The sequence below is a fragment of the Microcaecilia unicolor genome, chromosome 9 (genome assembly GCF_901765095.1).
Source record: "Microcaecilia unicolor chromosome 9, aMicUni1.1, whole genome shotgun sequence".
In the NCBI taxonomy this organism is placed as follows: Eukaryota; Metazoa; Chordata; class Amphibia; order Gymnophiona; family Siphonopidae; genus Microcaecilia; species Microcaecilia unicolor.
Window position 1 is genome coordinate 27,338,713 of NC_044039.1, and position 21,070 is coordinate 27,359,782.

Sequence of the window (21,070 nt, forward strand, 5' to 3'; positions counted from 1 at the left end):
TTTGTTACATTTGTACCCCGCGCTTTCCCACTCATAGCAAGCTCAATGCGGCTTACATGGGGCAATGGAGGATTAAGTGACTTGCCCAGAGTTACAAGGAGCTGCCTGTGCTGGGAATCGAACTCAGTTCCTCAGTTCCCCAGGACCAAAGTCCACCACCCTAACCACTAGGCCACTACTCCACTGTTGCTACTATTTGAGATTCTACATGGAATGTTGCTATTCCACTAGCAACATTCCATGTAGAAGTCGGCCCTTGCAGATCACCAATGTGGCTGCGCAGGCTTCTGCTTCTGTGAGTCTGACGTCCTGCACATACGTGCAGGACGTCAGACTCACAGAAACAGAAGCCTGCGCAGCCTTCTATATGGAATGTTGCTAGTGGAATAGCAACATTCCATGTAGAATCTCCAATAGTAGCAACATTCCATGTAGAATCTCCAATAGTATCTATTTTATTTTTGTTACATTTGTACCCTGCGCTTTCCCACTCACGGCAGGCTCAATACGGCTTACATGGGGCAATGGAGGGTTAAGTGACTTGCCCAGAGTCACAAGGAGCTGCCTGTGCCTGAAGTGGGAATCGAACTCAGTTCCTCAGTTCCCCAGGACCAAAGTCCACCACCCTAACCACTAGGCCACTCCTCCACTATTAAACTGTATTTTGAACTGTATTCTTTTCAATGAGTTCTTAGAAATGCTCAAATACACAAGATTACAGAAGTCCAAATTTGCTTAGAATTAAAGATTGGACTACCAGTCTAAATTGTTCTTGTCATATATATGTACCTGTTCTCAGGGGCGTATCTGCGTGGGGCCTCAGGGGCCTGGGCCCCCGCAGATTTTGCCCTGGACCCCCCTACCGCCATCAACCCTCCCCCGCTGCCGTTCTTACTTTTGCTGGCGGGGGACCCCAACCCCCGCCAGCCGAGGTCTGCTTCCACCTGCCGCTGCCGTAAAAACTTCTTCTTCAGCCGGCGGGGGACCCCAAACCCCCGCCAGCCGCCCCGCGGTGTTTAAAATTCATCTTCGGCCTCCGTGGCCGTGCTGCTGTGATAGGCGCTGTTGAAATCCACTTCGGAGTCTGACGTCGTTGTACGTTGTACGTGCTGCGACGTCAGACTCCGAAGTGGATTTCAACAGCGCCTATCACAGCAGCACGGCCACGGAGGCCGAAGATGAATTTTAAACACCGCGGGGTGGCTGGCGGGGGTTTGGGGTCCCCCGCCGGCTGAAGAAGAAGTTTTTACGGCAGCGGCAGGTGGAAGCAGACCTCGGCTGGCGGGGGTTGGGGTCCCCCGCCAGCAAAAGTAAGAACGGCAGCGGGGGAGGGTTGGCGGCGGGAGGGGGGTGGAGAGAGTCATTGGTGGCGGTGGGGGCTCGGCGGTGGGGGCTCGGCGGCGGGGGGGGGGGGCTAAAATGTGCCCCCTCCCTCTGGCTCTGGCCCCCCCTACCGCCGGAGTCCAGATACGCCCCTGCCTGTTCTTCTCAATTTCTTCATAATCCAGAAGGAACTTTTTACAAAATGATTAATCTGATCTTTCATTGTTAATCTACAATCCAGAGTAATACCCAGTAATTTAAAAGATCTCTCCAAATTATATTTTACACCATCTATTTTAAAGGCTGATTTATTATTTCAATTTCCTTTAAAACCCATCAGCAAGAATTTTTTTTTTATGTTCAGTTTCAAATGAGTATTACTCATCCAGTCACTGATCAGCGAAATACGATGAGATAACTCATAATTATATCTTTTAGCTTGGAATCAACCAAAAATAAAACAGTAATATCATCTGCATAGATAAATGTTTGATGGCCTGCTGCTTCTAGTTTTTATCCCCCCCTCCCCCGAAGATGGTAATACGATATTAAACAGGACTGGTGATAACAGGGAGCCCTGTGGCACCCCACAAACTGGAGACCAAAACTCCCTGCATTTTAACTCTGTATGATCTTGTAGAAAGCAGGGCCGGTCCAACCGGTAAGCGGGGTAAGCACCGCAGGAGGGCGCCTGCCTTCAAGGGCGCCGGCTCCCGTGGCCCACCCAGCTGTTCGACGGCCTTCCCGCTTCCAGTTCCCGCCGTAATGCTGCACGAGGTGGCGCGCGCGCTTTATACCTCCGTGGCGCTGCTTGTCTCCTTCCAGCCTGGCCAGTGGCTCTTCCGTTCCTGACGTCACGAGACAACGCCTCCTCCCCCTGCGGCACCCTGCGTGCGCACCAGTGCGCCTTGCGGTTGCAGCAAGTGAGTAGCCTAACTGCCTAAGCATCTCGTGTCTCGTGTTCTCCTCCGGCCGGCTTGCTGAGGCTCCCAGCTGACTGCCTGACTCACTGCCTAAGCTTCCGCCCCTGCCCTGACCTTTCCTGCACTGGCTAGTGCACTCTTCATCCACCCCTGCCGTCCACGGGCCACGCCACCAGTCGGGACTCGCTCGGCAGAGCAGAAGAGAAGAAGAATCTTCTCAATCAAGTTCTTTAAGCCAGGTAATGGCCCCGGGGCGGGGCGCCAACTAATAGTCTGCAGGTGGGCACCAGAGACCCTAGGACCGGCCCTGGTAGAAAGAATTCCCTTGATCCAAGTCAACACGTTTCCTGATATCTCTATGTCATCCGAAAGAAAAAGCAATGTGTTATGATCTACTAGGTCAAAAGCACTTGATCTAATTGCATAATTAACACTTGTTTCCCAATGGTCATAGTTTGTAGATACCTTGGTTGCTCAAATTAAACAACGTTTCTATACTATGAGCAACACAAAAACCTGATTGAGATTTATGTAAAACTAGTAAAAAAGGCCCGTTTCTCAAACAAATGAAACGGGCGCTAGCAAGGTTATCATCTAATGGCGAGTGTTTTTAAGGGAATTGTTAGGAGAAATGTGCAGTGATGTTAAGGAATAATTGTGTATAATGAGAAATATGGTCCAGGGGTATGAGATGCGTTTTAAAAAAAAAAAAAATCTGTGTGTTGTGCTCTGTATAGGGCTGAGTGATGCTCCGACGCCCCTGCTTTGCTGCTAATATGCTTGGAGGGGGGGTTGGCTGAGAGAGAGAGTGTGTGTGTGTGTGTGTGAAAGAGAGAGGTTTGCGGGTGTCCTCTGTATGGGGCTGAGTGATGCTCCGACGCCTGTGCTTTGCTGCTGTGTGTGTGTGTGTGGGGGGGGGGGGGGGGGGGGTTGGTTGAGAGAGAGAGTGTGTGTGTGTGAATGAGAGAGTTTTGTGGGTTTCCTCTGTATGTGGCTGAGCGATGCTGTGATGTGTCTTTGCTGCTAATACGCTGTGGGGGGGGGGGGGGGGGGGTGGCTGAGAGACATGTGTGTGTGTCAGAGAGAGAGAGAGTGCATTTGTGTGTGTAAGAGAGAGGTTTGCGCTTCAACTTCGTAGCACCCTCCCTGCTGCTCTCCCAGCTGTACTCCGCGTACGTCATGCTAACGGGAGCCCACACTCTTTCCCTATTCACCAGGGCGACGTACGCAAGCTCTGCCTGCCAGCCAGCTTGTGCGCTCCCCAGCGCCGTCGACCCCACGTGCTGATGGGTGGCTAGCGCTGCTCGGGACTGACTGTGCACCTGTGACCGAGAGAGGGGGTTGCAGGGGCGGCAACCTCGGGGGAAGGCTGTTTCGTTTGGCTTAGAGAGAGTGAGAGGGTTCGTTACAGGCCCCGCCCTTTGATGTCATGACGTTTTGACGCGAGGGCGGGGCCTGTTACGAACCCAGGCAGCCACAGCTCTTGCAACGTTCCAATGTCTCTGGTTGCATTCCAGTGTGGGAGAGTGACGTCATCTGGTGGTTAAGAACGCAGCCAGAGACATTGGAACGTTGCAAGTGCAAATTATTATCAGGTGTTAAATGGTCAAAATACGCCTCCAACTGCTTAATGACCAAGCCCTCCATAACGTTAATGAAAAAACGTATTACAGATACTGGTCTATAATTTTGTAATTTCACTTGATGCAAATTTAGAATTTTTTTTTTATAATAGGCATAAGAACCATTTTACCATAATCTTTCAGAAATACGCCTGACAGGACGCTTCCATCCAGTGATAAAGGATAACTTTAAGCTGAGGTGGAACAGCTTTCATTAAATGAGTAGGGCAGATAACCTATAATATGTAGAGAGTCATTTTCGAACGGGGGCGCCCATCTCTGAGGATGTCCCCGTGAAGGTGTCCATCTTTCGTTTCAATAATATGGTCGGGGACGCCCAAATCTCAACATTTAGTCGACCTAAATGTTGAGATGGGCGACCTCAGTTTTCGCCGATTTAATGGAAACCGAGGACGCCCATCTCAAAAACGACTATTTGGTCATGGGAGGAGCCAGCATTCGTTGTGCACTGGTCCCCCTCACGTGCCAGGACACCAACCGGGCACCCTAGGGGGCACTGCAGTGGACTTCACAAATTGCTCCTAGGTGCATAGCTCCCTTACTTTGGGAACTGAGCCCCCCAACCCGCCCCCCAAAACCCACTCCCCACAACTGTACACCACTACCATAGCCCTAAGGGGTGAAGGGGGGCACCTACATGTGGGTACAGTGGGTTTTGGAGGACTCAAATTTACCACCACAAGTGTAACAGGTGGGGGGGGGGGGGGTGGGCCTGGGTCCGCCTGCCTGAAGTGCACTGCACCCACTAAAAACTGCTCCAGGGACCTGCATGCTGCTGTGATGGAGCTGGGTATGACATTTGAGGCTGGCAAAGAGCATGGAAAAAAAATGTTTTTTAATGTTTTTTTTTTTTTTGGGGGGGGGGGGGTTGGGTGGGAGTGGGTTGGTGACCACTGGGGGAGTAAGGGGAGGTCATCCCCGATTCCCTCTGGTGGTCATCTGGTCAGTTCGGGCACCTTTTCGAGGCTTGGTCGTGAAAAAAAATTGGACCAAGTAAAATCGGCCAAGTGCTCGTCAGGGACGCCCTTCTTTTTTCCATTATCGTCCGAGGATGCCCATCTCCTAAGCACGCCCCCGTGAACTTTGGTCGTCCCCGCAACGGAAAACAGTTGAGGACGCCCAAAATTGGCTTTCGATTATACCGATTTGGGAGATCCTGAGAGAAGGACGCCCATCTCCCGATTTGTGTCGGAAGATGGGCGTCCTTCTCTTTCGATTATGCCCCTGCTAGTGTGACCTAGAAAACTTATTACACAGTCTAATGAAATCCTTCATAGATATTATAGAGAAGTCAGTCCAAAGTCTGTCTATGGGGAAAAAGTCTTTATGAGAAATATCTGGGGAGTCAGTTCTTAAGACTCATCCTGTTTATTTAACTCCTTATAAAGCCTTAATATTTTTGATTGAAAATGATTGGCTAATTGAGTAGCTGTGGGTAGTATTTCATCTGATTTAGGGCAAACATATTTTGCATCAGTCAGATTGTTGACTGTTTGAAAAAGCTTCCTAACATTAGAAATATCTTCGTCAATCATAAAAGAATGTCTTCACCTCAACTATTGCCTCCCTATATTACTGCATTCTGCCAATTAATTTTAATACAATCAGTATTATTCTTATGCCATTTGCTTTCTATATTTTTGTTTTAAAGATAATATATTTGAATTGTGCCATTTTATTATTAGATCATTTGGTTTTCTTTTCCATTTTGGGAGCAATCTTACCTAGTGCTTGTTCACAAACATTATTCCAGTTGTATATCCAAGCTGCCAGTGGCGTTCCTATGGGGGCGGACACCCGGGGCGGTGCCCCGCCCCCCGGGTGCAGTGCCCCCCCCCCCCCGATGCAGCGCGGACCCCCCCCCCAGTGAAAAACCCCCCTCTGCGAAAGAGCCCCCCCCCGGGTGCATGCCACTGAGGGGGGGGGGGGCCGCAGCGCGGGCCTGCTGTGAGTTTACTAACTTTGCTCGTTCGCTGCAGCTCCCTCTGCCCCAGAACAAGAAGTAACCTGCACCCCCCAGCGGCGTGCACCCGGGACGGACCGCCCCCACCGCCCCCCCCTTGGTACGCCACTGCAAGCCGCCTATATTTGATTCCGGAATGGTCAATTCAGTCTTCTTCCAAAACTGCATACTGTCTATCTTACTTCTAGAACTGTGATTTTAAAAGGTGCAAGCTCCTTTTCGAGTCACTAGATACCTACTGTTTGAACTACCTGACCTGGATGGTCCTATTTTGGTGATGGTGATTTCAGCTCACAGGAATAGTGAGCTTCAGGCTCTAGTAGTGGATCCACCTTAGACAAAGTTTTTCAATAATACAGTGGTGCTGCATACCTATCCAGTTCCTTCCTAAGGTAGTGTCAGATTTCCGTCTTAACTAGTCAGCTGTCCTGTCCATCTTTTTCCCTAAGTCTTATGCCCATGAAAGCAAAAGCTCACTGCATATTTTGGACTGTAAGAGTGCTTTAGCCTTTGCAGCTTTTTGTTTCTTTTGACCCTAACAGGATGAAGACTTCTGTTGGCAAATGCACACTGACTAATTGGCAGGCAGAGTGCATTTTCTCACTTATGTCCTGAGAGGTGCGAGTGTCGAGAGTCATATCACAGGTCATAATGTTGCAATCTGCCTAGAATCCCAAAGAGAGGCGGACTATACTTTTTGAATATAAATAAATAAATAAATATCAGAGCTATGGCAGTATCGGTAGCCCATTTGAGGTCGACCTCTGTAGAAGAGATTTGCAGGGCTACAATTCGGACCGGTGTATACGTTCACTTCCCACTACTATCTAGAACAGGACTCCCAACACGACAGTAGATTTGGCTAGACAGCCCTCCCAATATGTTTGGAGTTTAGAATCCAACCCTATCCCTCCTAGGCCCATTACTTTCAGTCCCATGATGTCTTCCAAAAAAAATAAAAAATTGTTGCTTGTTGCTGCCAAAAATATTTTAGTATCTGCCTGTTGCAACACCACTAGCATGGGCCCCCCCAAACGACGAAGACGAGTTCTTTCCCGCAGCGGCGAATGGGCGGGTGGGAAAGCAGCAAGCAAGCAGCCACGTGAACTCTGTCCTTCGCTTCCTGAATCCTGCCCTCTCTCAGCGTCCCGCCCACCCCAAAGGAAATGACATCAGAGGAAGGCGGGACGCAGAGAGAGGGCTGGATTCAGGAAGTGAAGGACAGAGTTCACGTGGCTGCTTGCTTGCTGCTTTCCCACCCGCCCATTCGCCGCTGCAGCTTCGGGAGTGGAGTGAGCCAGGCCTATCTAGTCTGTAAGTAAGGAAGCCATTTCCACTCCTCCGTGCAGCTGTCGCCATTCACAAACACAGCAAGCAAACCTGTGTGAGCTGCTGCTGCTGCATCCACGTTGTCGTTTGGGAGATGCTTTGAAGGGGGAGGGAGACGCTGAATAGAATGGGGAGGGGAAGAGAAGGGGATGGAAAGAAACAGGATGGGCAGGGGAGAGAGAAGAATTGTTGGACAACAGGGATTGATGGAGGGGACAGGGGAGAGAGGAAATTTGCTGGAGATGGATGGAGGAGAAGGCAGGGGGAGAATGGAAAGTTGCTGGACATGGAGCGGAGGGCAGAGGAAGGGGAGAATTATGGTTATTCCCCCAAAAAAGCCAGATCTTTTTCCCTTCCTTCCTTCCTCCATATTAGCATATTCATTTGAATATATATATATATATGCAAATGAATATGCATTTTTGCCCCGCCCCCCCCAAATGAAACAGTCAAACTACACCCATGACCACTAGTTATGTTGTTCCTTTTTTTGTCTGTTGAATCCAGCATATAGTTAGGGAGTCCCATGATCGAAGACTTATCTGTTCTACATGTCACTGAAGAAAACCAAGTGTTCTCCAAGGATAGCAGGACTTAAATCCTCCCAACCTATCCACCTTCCAAAGGAGTTGTTCCTTTAAGGCTGTCATGGACTGAGGAGGTCCTACGTGACAGTGGAAAGTGGGAACAGGCGCGCAAGTGCAGTATGCCTGCTCAAAAGCTCCTACAAAATGTTGTCAACCCCTGAATAAGAATTTATGCCCTGTTGTCTCTGTAGAACACCTGCTACAGGTGAGTAATTTTGTTTTTCCTGCAAGATTTTTGCAAGGTAAATTTTGTGTCTGCACAGTAATTCAGCGGTATATGGGAGGGGGGAGGGAAGTGGTTTTTAACTCTTTCTGTTGCAAGATGGCAGACCACATAAAGGGGCCTTTTTACTAAGTCGCATAAGCGTTTACGCGTGCCAAAATGGAGTTACCGCTCAGCTACCACGTGGCTCTTGCGGTAATTTCATTGTTGGCACGCGTCCTATACGTGCATCCGAGAAAAAATTTTTATTTTCGGACGCACGCAGGTCATTGTTGCCCGGTTACCATGTGGTCTTTACCGCTAGGTCAATGACTTGGCGGTAAGGTCTCGGACCCAAAATGGATACATGGCAATTTTCATGTTGCTGCATGTCCATTTTCGACAAAAATTTTAAAAAGGTATTTTTTACAGGTGCGTTGAAAAATGATTCTGCATGCGCCCAAAACATGCATGTACACTACCGTAAGCCACTTTTCAGTGTGCCTTTGTAAAAGGGCCCCAAAATAACTAAATGGCACATTTTCTTATTTTTTTCCTCACTGTGAATTTTTCAAATATTTAGGCCAGTGACCCAGACTTTAGATGGTCAGCAACACAAACGGGCAGCGGCCCAGCAAGGCCAGAGGAGATGGTCTTGGGGTTAGTGGGCTGAGGGAGGGTAAAGCAGAGATAAGAGGCTTAAGGAAGTCAGTTTGAGGATAGGAAAGGGGAGGAAGGAAAAATAGATGAGAGAGGAGGAGACATAGCCAGAAAGGAAGGACAGGAGGCGGAGAAAGGGGATGTCCACTGGAAGCAATAAGGACAGCAATTGCAAAAATACAATTGCCATTTTTGCCTGCTGCACCAACGGCTCACCCACCCCACCTCCCTATGTCTAGGACAGCATTTCGTTGTAGCATTTGACAGGCGGTAGGTCCTAGCCTGATAGAATACACAGCAGCAGTATTGCAGACCAAATCAAGGTCAAATGTCAAGTGGTTATTGGCCCATGCAGGCAGGGGCATGGTTGATGTCTAAGGCCAGCAGTAGTTCCCCTCTTGTACAGAAGGGGGCCAGGGCCAGAGTAATAGATGTTTAACAGGACCTACCTCAGACTTGGTCGGAATGGGGAGGTGGAAGACTTCAGGAAAGAGAGTCAACGATTGAGAAGGGGATATGCTTTAATGGCACTCTCCTGATCAAAAGCTATAATGTGGATGCCTGGGCATGCCAATGACATAGGTTCCAGGTGGACCAGAAATATTCCTCGTGGCAAAGGCAGAAGTAGAACGAGCTGTGTGACTCAAAAGGCTAGGTCATTATAGGCATATAGGTAATTATTAGTGTAACATGTACACGTGAATGAAAATTGATCAATTCTATAAATATGTTTACATTTATGAAGATGTAGAATGCTGCGGCCATAATAAATTCCACTCTTTCTTAGATAAGTTGTCAAGTGTCGCTATTTGTCCTGGATGTTGTGGCATGAAAGGAGAGTGCTTAGGTGCCGCCTGCCCAGTTTGAAGTATCTTCCAGAATCCAGGAAACAGTAGGTTTGAAGGATGACCCAATTCAGCAGGAATAATCTTAGCAGATGCTCAATACGAGGAGAGTAACTTTCAAAAGATGAAGGATGAAGCTTAGGAGGAATCTAAAAAAATACTCTTTAATGGAAAGGGTGGCGGATGCGTGGAATGGCCTCCTGTTGGAGGTTGTGGAGACAAGGATTGTGTCAGAATTTAAGGAAGCGTGGGACAGGCATGTGGGATCTCTTAGGAAAAGGAGGAGTTTAGTGGTTACTGAGGATGGGCAGACTGGATGGGCCGTTTGGTCCTTATCTGCCTTTAGCAGGTGTATATACACAAGAAAAGCTGTACATTTTTTTTACATGAAGAAAAACCTTTATAAAATTACACCCTTTGTTTCACAATCCTTATATTTTATGGAGCTTTTTGTAAAATTCATAAAGCACCTTGGAAAATGTATGTTTGCTAGTATGATAATACCCAAGCACAATAATTTCCACTAAATGAAAATGATTAAAGTCTCAAAAAATAATACCGTGCTGTAGTTTAGAAGGCAAAAGGCCTCACAGAGCTCCTAGATTGTAGCTATCTATTGGAGCTTAAACGGGTCTCAAAAGATCATCATTGGCCAAAAAAAACTTCTATATTGTGCGATGTTTAAATATCTATCACACATTGATCAATATGATGAATCTCACTCGATCTACAGGGTAATGCAAAATATGGTATTGAAAGAACACTTATCTTTCAAACCGCCAGCTACCAGCACTAGAAGGTTCTTCAATTTTTCTCTCTATCGCTCCAAGCCAACAATGGCCAGCGTTTCGTCAAGCTGCTTCAGGGTCTTGGTAGCGGGATTATTTTGGAAACGGTCTCTAGTTCTATCGTATCTCGCCTTGCTCTGTCGATTTAGTATTTCCACATCCTAACCAATATTTATAAATTGTTTGCTAGTATGTACAGTAAGAACACTCATGGTTTTATATAAGTGGTAACATTTCCCATAAGTGGTATTTTGCTATCTGCATGAGTAAATGGCAGATTTTCAAAGCTGTCCATGCAAGGGGATGCAAGTTAAGAAGCTGAGTTCCAAATTTCAGATCTTTGCATTATTGGGTTTTTTTTTGCACCAGAGAGATAAGCACAGTTCCCCCCTCAATCATTCCTCCAAATTCTAGATCCAAGCAAACAGTTTGCTAACTTTTAATGTGTCTCGGAGCAGGTGAAAATGACAGTGGAGAATTTATTTTAAGTATATCTGTATTGCCATTACAAAATAAACAATGCACACACATTATACAGGTTTTAAGGACCACCCAGAACATGCTCCTGCCAAATCTGTGCATGCCACCTGCACGTATGTAAATGTTGAGCTCCTTCTAAATTCATGTATGACAATTTGCCTGTAATATGGCTTGTTTATGCATGTAATGAGTGATGATGCAGTTTCAAAAGATTGCAGCTGCAGAGCCATTATCAGATGAGGTAAGTGTATTCATTTTTAAAATGTGTTGTACATGTTTTTGAATCTTGATTAACATGGCGCAGATTCTAATTTCCCCTGGCTTTTTGAGTTCTGTACTAGGCACTGATGACCTTTTTTTATGGTTGTGAAATTTTTATTAACAAACAACAGTACTCCTGTTCTATAAATTACAAAATCTTTATTAGTGAAAACAAACCAGTGCATTAAAAGCATTACCAAATAGTATCCCTGCAACTCACTCACACTGCCATCCACACCAGACTTACACCCTGATCACATATGGAGGGAAACTTTGGAGTATACCAACTATGTGGGTTTAATTTACCTATCCCTGGAAGCCTCCCACTGACCTGAAGCATTCTTTGGCTGCCTTTTAATTTAAAGGTTTGACTGTGTGCAGGAGGATCACAGAAGATTTGTGTGACTCTGCAATTCCCAGTGTTTCCCTGTGGGTTTTTTTTTTAATCACAGGGATAAGAACAGTGGCTTTATATTGCAGTGGAGTTTTTTTTTCTTCACTTGAGAACTTGTTGGATACAAAGATCAGTAACGTTCAATATCTGCTGTGATTATTAAGAACTGGGTTTTGTGTGCCACTTTTTTTTTTTTTTAAGGCTCACTGACTGATCTTTTTTGAGATTGTGCTCTGGTGATATACAGAGGCTGAAGAAACTGCAATTTAGGGTTTTTGTTCAATGTTCTGTGTGGGATTTACATATGTAATCAGGGTATAAGTCTGGTGTGGATGGCAGTGTGAGTGAGTTGCAGGGATACTATTTGGTAATGCTTTTAATGCACTGGTTTGTTTTCACTAATAAAGATTTTGTAATTTATAGAACAGGAGTACTGTTTGTTGTTAATGTTTTAGGTACCTCCTATTATATATATATATATATATATATATATATATCCCCATTAGGATTAAGGTTTTATCTGTGAAATTTTTATAACAGCTTTCTGTCCTCTGAAATGTTCACCTTTTTATTTTTCTTTCCAGAGGTAAGCACTTTAAAGGATCTCTTCAGTCTTGCTAGTAATGGTAAGTTTCTGTTTTTATGTTGATGCTGTCTCTCTCTTTACAGTCACACACGTTAATGCAGTTTGAGCTCGTTTGGTAAAATACAGTAGTAGGGGGGGGGGGTGTAAGGGAGGCAAGTCTCTTGAATTTAGGATATCTGTACTTTTCCCCAAAAAATTTAGCATTAACACATCCCCTTGAAAAGAAAAATCTAATTTGTATAAAGCATCCTAAAGATATTGGATTCTGTTTTCTAAAGGATTTCTTCAATTTGTCTGCAAAGATAAAAGTATTGTTCATCTGTTTTTATTAGTAGTTAATATGCTGCCTCGTTTTCTCCAGATTCTATACCTAATATAGGCCCTTTTACTAATATAGACCCTATAGGCTCGCTAAACAGGAAGTACCTCTGGGCTACTGTAGCAGCCCAGAGGTTCTCCCCAAATTCAGTGTTCCAGCGGTACAAAAATATATTTATTTTTGTAGCGCTGGAGCGTACCCGGTGGTAATAGGGTAGTACCACACACTGCCCGGTTAACGCCAGGTTAACCCAGGAGCCCTTTCCACCACCTCAGTCCTCCCCCCCCTGAAATTTACACACAGCAAATGCTTTACTTGCCTTACGGCCACTTCCTGCAGGAAAGAGAAACTTCCCTTTTACCCGCTGCGGTAAAAGGGGGCCTTGGCGCAAGTGAAAAACGCGCCGACGCCAGTGCTGCCTCCCTTTGTCACAGCTTGGTAAAAGAGGTTCATAATGTTGGGGGTTACTTTTGTTTTTTGTTTTATTTTCCATATTCACATGCTGTTGCTGTTGAGAAGCTTTGGTAAGACATTTTAGGTCAGATCCCTCTCTAAACGGAAAAAGCAGTCCTTGGGAATGTTGTCCTACCCTTTTCCCACTAAAGCAGTTGGTCTGGCCGTCTGACCTTCCCCTTTAATGTAGCATATGCTAATTAGTTGTATAATAACTTTATTGATCGGATAACGACCCGACACGGCCGTGTTTCGGCATCAAAGTCTGCATCAGGGGTCAAACAAATCTTCTCGGGCTTCATCTGTTCCAATGAAGCCCAAGAAGATTTGTTTGACCCCTGATGCAGGCTTTGATGCCGAAACACGGCCGTGTCTGGTCGTTATCCGATTATCAATAAAGTTACTTGGATCTCCTCTACATTTGTCCTCACTTTTTCGTTTTCTTTGTCCTTGATTTGCGTGAGGTTTTTCCTCTCCGCTTTTTTGTTGCTTAATTAGAGTTGTATGACATCCACATGGAGTGTATCCTGATAGTGAACGATGCTTCTTTTTATAGAGCATGACATATCAATGGCAAAATACAGCCGGTTACCAAAGAGGCGAGAAAATGAGAAGGTAAAATAATTGTTCTGGGTGGATATATTTTTGTTTTGTCATCATTCTGTAAAGTGGACCCCAACATTTAGGTGCCTGTTATGTACGTAAATGACCTGAAAGCTAGCATAGACGTGTGTTTGGCACCTAAATGTGGAGATGCATAGTTTGAAGGTGGACGTACTCGTGGACAGAGTCTGGGTGGAGAGTGGGCAGGTGCACAATTATGCATGTAAATTATAGAACATTATAGTTTGTTTTGATTTAATTTGCAAGAATTTACATTAGCTCTGTGGTTTCTGTAAATGCTTGCATCTAAATTGTAGATGTGTATTTTACCTGTTAGGGTGGTATCCTATAAAAGAAGGCGGGCTTCACATACAGTAGACACCCTGTTATAGAATTGTCCTCCATGAGAGTAATTTTACAGTACATGTGCAAGCCAAGTGAGCACCTATTTTTATTTTATTTATTTATTACATTTGTACCCCGCGCTTTCCCACACATGGCAGGCTCAATGCGGCTTACATAGTAACAATATAAATAATTACAAAGTCGTAAGAAGAATATACAGTTTGTGGTAAACGCAAAACTAATGGGGTTAGCGGAAAGTAAGTTAAACATTGGAGGGATTGGGTTCAGAAGGAAAAGAGCGTTGGGAGGTAGGTGTAGAAAGATGGAAAGGAATGGATATGGGGGTAGCAGGATAATGGGGAACATGGTCAGAGTATAACTACTGTCAATAAGAATCCTATTGAGGTGATTTCTATAAATCGCGCTGAAAAAAAAAAGTTGACACTGGAAAAAAATTGCTTAAGCGCTATTCTATAAGCCGTGCCTAAAGTTAGGCGTGGTTTATAGAATAGCACTTAAATCCCGGGGGGGGGGGGGGGGTTGTGCATAAATTTAGTCATGTCCATTTGCACCAACAAAAACATGCAAAAATGCCCCCGCCTAAATTAACACGCAGAACCCCCTTATTCTATAATTGGCGCACCAACCCAAAACCACGCCCACAATCCACCCCAAACTACCCATGACCCTCCCAGGCCAGCACCCCCTGTTTCAGGACCCATGCAAAATTTACATGCATACATCCTAATTGATTCCAGTAAGCTCCAATAATTGTTAAAAAAGCAAATTATTTGTACTAATTGTCTCATTCAATGAAATTGGGGGTGCGCTCAAATTTGTGTCTTTATAAAATTGCTCCAGACAATTTATATGCATAAATCATGAATCCAGTAATACGTCTGCCTCCAAACATGCCTATATTCCAATTGTATAAAAATATGTACGTTCTTCTCATTGTGTATCTTTTAAATGGGGGGGGGGGGCTGCTAAAATTATACTGCAGGAGTTTACGTTCATAAAAGACCTCATAAAATTACCCCAGTATGCATGTACTTGTGCATGACCTGGGTATAGGTGCATTTGGGGGGTGAGTTTGGATGAAGTCACAAAATATGCCCATAGGTGCTATAATATGTACATATCTCCATCCACACAAAAAATTTCTTTTGTTATAAATTGTGAGAGTGTCGGGTTGATCCTCTTTTCTATCTATATTTTACTCCGTTTCTATGACTCTCTGGTTCTTTGGACATTTGATATTGTGGTTTTTACCAGAGATTGACTGTGGGATCGTAATTTTTGTTCAGCTGGTATAAAATGTTAAACATTTACTTTCCAGTTAATTATCATGCACTTCACCACTAAGAGTGCAAAAAAACCAGACTCTCCACTCCTGTTTCTCTGCCTTTTTTTTTTTTTTTTAATCTTACTAAGGATGTAAAAAATATTGAAGCGGTGCAAAGAAAAGCTACAAAAATGGTATGGGATTTGTGTTACAAAATGTATGAGGAGAGGCTTGCTGAACATGTATACCCTGGAGGAAAGGAGAAACAGGGGTGATATGATTCAGACCTTCAAATATTTGAAAGGTATTAATCTGCAAACGAAGGGGGTCACGTGACGCTATGCACAGGAGCAGACGCTAAAAAGATTGCTCCTGCCTTCTCCTCAAGAATCGAGCTACTAAACTCGCTCAAAAGAACTTTCAAACTGCCACCCGTGAGAGGAAAGATCATTGAAACGACAGGAGATCCCTTGATCACCTCTTTAAAAGATTATGGCGACAAAATACGCTCGAAAAGAGAAAGATAAGAGCCGATCGACTGAGGACAAAATGGCGGCGCCGGCGAGCCCAGGAACATCAGCGGTTGGATCCGCATGGGCCGCCGAGATCGTAGGTGAAGTCACACAGGCCCTAGAAGCCATACTTGAAAAAAAACTCAGCTCGCTGGACACTAAATTAGAATCGCTACACAGTAGTGTAACTCACATTCAACTGGATATGACAAATTACCAACAACGAGCTAGTGATACCGAAGACCGAGTCGGAATATTAGAGTCAGAAGTCAATCAGTTGAAAAAAACACTTGCCTCGTATGACGAAAAGTTGGAAGACTTAGAAAACAGATCCAGACGGAATAATCTTCGCATAGTAGGTCTGGCGGAGGGGCAAGGAGATCGTGACTTGAGCAGATATCTTGAAACGTGGCTAGCAGATGAGCTTGAACTGCCGGAGGCACTGGGCCCGCTGAAAATTGAAAGGGCACATCGCTTGGGCCTAAAGCAGACGGCGGAAGGAAGACCACGTGTGGTTATTTGTAAAATTCTTAATTTTGCTCATAAAAACGCGATTCTACAAGCATTGCGAAGTGGAAAAGAGCTGCACAGCGGGCATCGTAGAGTGCTCTGTTTCCAAGACTATTCGTCAGCGGTGGCAGCGCAAAGAAAAAAGTTTTCGCCAGTCTGTTCTGAGCTCGTCAATCGGAAAGTCAAATTTGCGCTGCTTTACCCGGCAAAATTGAGGGTTATTCATCACTCGGGAACAAAGCTGTTTACTTCAGTGGAGGAAGCGCAATTGTTTGTACAACAGATGGCAACGGGTCAATAATGTTGGCGATGTAATACACAGAGCTGCTATAGAACTTTGGATTACAAATCACCTTGGAAGATATTGAACATGGGAAACGACCGCACAGAGGAAACACGCGAAGATTGGATATAGTATGGTAAGATGTTCTTTTTATGTGAACGTCTACTGAATAAGAACCCTAATATGAGACATTGAATTTATATAACGTATTGATGAGCATGAGAATTGAGTGGAAGACAATATGGTTGGCGGGCATTGCTAGGATATCGGTGACGCTGTATAGGATGGACATGAGATCCTGATAAATTAAAGGGAGAGCTGGATTACCATTTGGACAACTGTTGGTGCACTGACACTGTTTGAACATTATCCTGCTCACTGAGACCAGCGTTGCAAATTCTAAACATCCTGATATAAATGAAAGAAACAAAAACAAACTGTTGTTAAGTGATGAAAGTATAGCTCACTGTTTGGGAAAATAAAATACCCGATAGGGATGGTTGTGGGTTGGACAGAGAGGACTGAATATGTAATAGGGCAGTTGATGTGGTTTAGGTTAATTTACTTTATTTGGAAGGAGAAAGGAAACACTGAATGGAGGGGGGCTGATTGGAGGGAAATATACAGGAATAATCTGTCATAGTCGTTAGACGAATAATGATGAGCAAGAAGTATCATGGAAAGAGGAGTAGGGGCGTTGTAAGTGACCTGATTCCTTAGGGAATGGAAGGGACTAGAAGGGGGGAACTAAGAGGGTTAGGGAGGGGGGAGATTGGGCTAAAACGGGGGTTGGGTGGATGGGGATTGATTTATTCAGTGTCATGTAAACGAAGGCTGAAGCCTGTTAGAGCCTGGTATTCACATGAGGGAGGCTGGAGGCTGGGCTGGTTTCTCTCAAATGTAAAAGATATTTTGGGGATAGATAGGCTGAATACTGGAGGTTAATAGATTAAGGTAGCATCTTGGAATGTAGGAGGTATTCACTCCCCCATCAAGCGCTCCCAAGATTTTGCGATACCTTAAGCGCATTGGAGTAGATATAGTGATGCTACAAGAAACGCACTTGTCAGATATTGAACACACTAAATTGGCTAGGTGGTGGGTTGCAGACTGTGTTGCAACTGCGGCAGTGGGGCGCAAAGGTGGGGTGGCAATACTTTTTAGAAAAGGGATAGCAATCCAGGTGCACAAAACGATACGAGACCCGGAAGGTAGATTTGTTTTCTGCATTGTTACTCTGAATCGACAAAAATTAATTTTGGGTAGCATTTATGCTCCTAACATAATAGATGTAAAATTCTATAAGAAAATGCTTAAACAGCTCATGCAGCTAGAAACACTGCCCATGATATTAGGAGGCGATTTTAATATGACCTGGGATCCTATACTAGATAGAACACATCCCCCAACTGATTTAAGAAGGATAAGCACTAGGGGTTTGCCTGACTTTTGCGCCACGCTTGAGCTAGTCGACATCTGGAGGACACTGCATCCACTAGAAAAGGAATATACACATCAGTCTAGAGCACATGGCACCTCGGCTAGAATTGACTATTTGCTTGCTTCACGCACATTACTCACAGACATTACAGAGGCACATATAGATCCCTGCGTTATATCGGATCATTCGGTGATACGAGTGGGCTGGAGTGGGGGAGAGGAGGAAGAGAAATTAAAAAGCTGGACGTTTCCAGCATACTTGTTAAGAGACGCACGGTTTTGGGAATACTTACAAAATAAGTGGACTGAGTATAAACATTTCAATGAGGGGTCGGTTGGGAGTACCACTAATTTCTGGGAAGCCGCAAAAGCAGTTTTAAGAGGAGAAATAATAAGTTATGTCACCCAATATAAACGTGCAAGAGATAGAGAAATTGTGCGGCTTGAAAGGCAACTGGTTAAATTGAATAGACAATATGGTTCAACCCCAAGTACTAGGATCAGACAAGAGGTGATGGAACTACAAACAACCCTGAACTCACTTTTGCATGATAGAGAATTGAAATCTCAAGCCTATTATCGGTTTCAACTATATCGATATGGGAACAAAGGAGGCAAATACCTAGCTAGACTTATTGCATCAAAATATGCCTCAAGGACTGTAACAGCTATTAAAACTAAGAAGGGGAATTGTCTCCACTCTAATCAAGAGATTAGATTAGCGTTCCAAACATATTATCAAAGTCTCTATAAAGCATCAGAACAACAGGGACTTTCAGGAGAGATGTACTTGGATGGGGTTCAGACCCCGAAATTACAACTTAGTGATTGTAATCAATTAAATGCCAAAATTAGTGCAGACGAGGTGGCTTGGGTGATAGCTCAGAGTAAGTCAGGCAGAGCCCCTGGCCCGGATGGATACAAAGCAGAATTTTATAAGCTAATGGGAGACTCGGTAGTCCCTACATTGGTCAAAGTGTTTAATGAATGGATGGAAAGTGGCAAGATGCCTGCACATTTAAACTTGGCCCGGATAGTGGTATTCCCTAAACCCAAAAGAGATGAAAAGCTAGTAACTTCTTATAGACCCATCTCCTTAATTAACCAAGAAGCCAAATTATTTGCCAAAATTTTAGCAAATAGATTGGGCAGGGTACTACCCCATCTTATTCATACGGCCCAGATAGGATTCGTGCAAGGAAGATCAATCACCAAATATTTGAGGAGAATTATAGCGTCGTTGGAGGGATTGGGCCACTCCCATGACCAGGCTTTAATGATAAGCTTCGACGCTGAAAAAGCATTTGATAGAGTGGAGTGGCCCTTTCTGTACTCGGTGCTAGAGAAGTACGGATTTCAGGGTAGCTTTGTACAAGCGATTAGAGCTTTGTATTACCTACCTAGAGCACAGGTTCTGGTAAACGGTAATGTATCGGGTGAAATTCAAATTGGTAGGGGTACTAGGCAAGGGTGCCCACTGTCACCCCTCTTATTTGCGCTTCAATTGGATCCTTTAATTAGAGACCTATGTGATTGCAAAGCGATCCCTGGGATACAGGTTAGAAATCAAGAATTTAAACTTGCTGCATTCGCTGATGACTTATTAGTGATAATTACAAAACCGAAGGAGACTTTACAGAATCTTTTAGAGATATTTCGGGAATATGGAGATTATTCGGGCTTTAAACTAAACATAGACAAATCTGAAGCTCTTGCAATAAATCTAGATATCCAAACTCTCTGGCCGGATGGCTTTCCATTGAAACGAGCGACAAATTATTTTACATATTTAGGGATTTTACTGCCGATCAAACCGAGAGAGATTTATACTTTAAATGTCACCAGACTACTGGAGCAGACAGCTCGGCAGTTAGATTCATGGGGCACCTTAACGCTGTCCTTAGCGGGGAGGATCGGCCTCATCAAAATGGTGATATTGCCGAGATGGCTCTATACATTACAGATCCTGCCCATAGCGTTACTACAGAAGGATATAAAATGTTTGTATCGCTTGGTGTCCAGATTTTGTTGGGCCAAAAAACAAGCTAGGATGCAGTTGAAATATATGTTGGGTGGATGGAGACAAGGGGGATTGGGAATACCCAATATTAAATATTATAATATGGCATGTCTGTTGCGGCAGGTGCGAGATTGGCTATTTCACTCCCAGGAACATACACCTTTAGAGAGAGAAGAAGCGTTGTATAATCCATATCATGGTATAACACTAGCTCACTTACAGAAAAAAGAGATTCCACATAGACTCAGACATAATGTGCTGCTTAATTCCATCAGAGCAGCGTGGAGGTTCTTAGGGACATTAATGGGTGGAGATCCAAGAGTGACTGACCACATAAATATAAGAGGCAATCCTGCAGTTGTGCCAGGGCTGGAAAACAAAACTTTTGATAGATGGGCACAGCTAGGAGTGACTCGCTTAGCAGATGTATTGGGAGAGAATGGGGACATAATACCGCTGCCGCAACTGTTGGCTCAGGGCGAGCAGGGATGGGGTGACAAGTACGCGCATTGTCAACTTAAACATTATATACAAACTTTAGATAAAGAAGCACTGCATCGTAAATTGGGGAATAACATTGAAATATTTTTTGATGAGATTTCTGAAAATGCTCCATCCATATCTCATATACATCAGAAACTGTGGGGGCTAGCTCCGGGGAAAGAGCTGACCCAGATTAGAAAGAAATGGGAAAAGGATGTGGGCCACAATCTGGAATCTTGGGACATTATTGCGCAGATAAAAGATATACCAAGAATAATAGGGGGAGCAGCTTACAGGGAATGTGCGTACAGGATTCTTCATAGAGCCTACTTTACTCAAGTTCAGCTATATAAATCTGGGGGCATTGAGACAGCTCTTTGCTTGAAATGCAATTTATATGATGATTCTTTATTTCACGCGATGTGGGGTTGCGTAGTAATACAGAGATATTGGAGACAAATAGTTACTTGACAGGTGTGCTGGGTACTACAATAAACATGAATGCGCTACAATTGGTATTAGATCTGAAAGAACCACCATTAAGACTAAATGCCGACAAAACATTACTGTATCGTAAATTATGTCTGGTGGCGAAGAAATGTATAATGCAATGTTGGACGGTAGCCACACCGCCTTCTTACTGGCATTGGCGTAACCAGGTGCACCAGCTGCTGGTGTGGGAGGCGAAAGAGGTGAAAGGATATTGCAAAAGGAAAGTGCGATTTCTTAAAGTATGGGGATGCTACTTAGACAAAATGACACAGAAAGGTCGAAGCCTTGTTGTTAATAATTTGTAATGGTACATTGTTTCATCATGACACTGTATGATAATT

The 21,070-nt window shown here is 44.5% G+C and overlaps 1 protein-coding gene across 1 annotated transcript in view; it reads left to right on the top strand.

Annotated features, from left to right (window-relative positions):
* Positions 1-21,070, top strand: part of APPL2 (adaptor protein, phosphotyrosine interacting with PH domain and leucine zipper 2) — a 96,133-nt gene that overhangs the window by 26,900 nt on the left and 48,163 nt on the right. The window contains exons 6-7 of the mRNA XM_030214153.1: positions 11,983-12,024; positions 13,313-13,371. Of these exons, the coding sequence (XP_030070013.1) occupies positions 11,983-12,024; positions 13,313-13,371 (101 nt within the window). The remainder of the gene's footprint in view (positions 1-11,982; positions 12,025-13,312; positions 13,372-21,070) is intronic.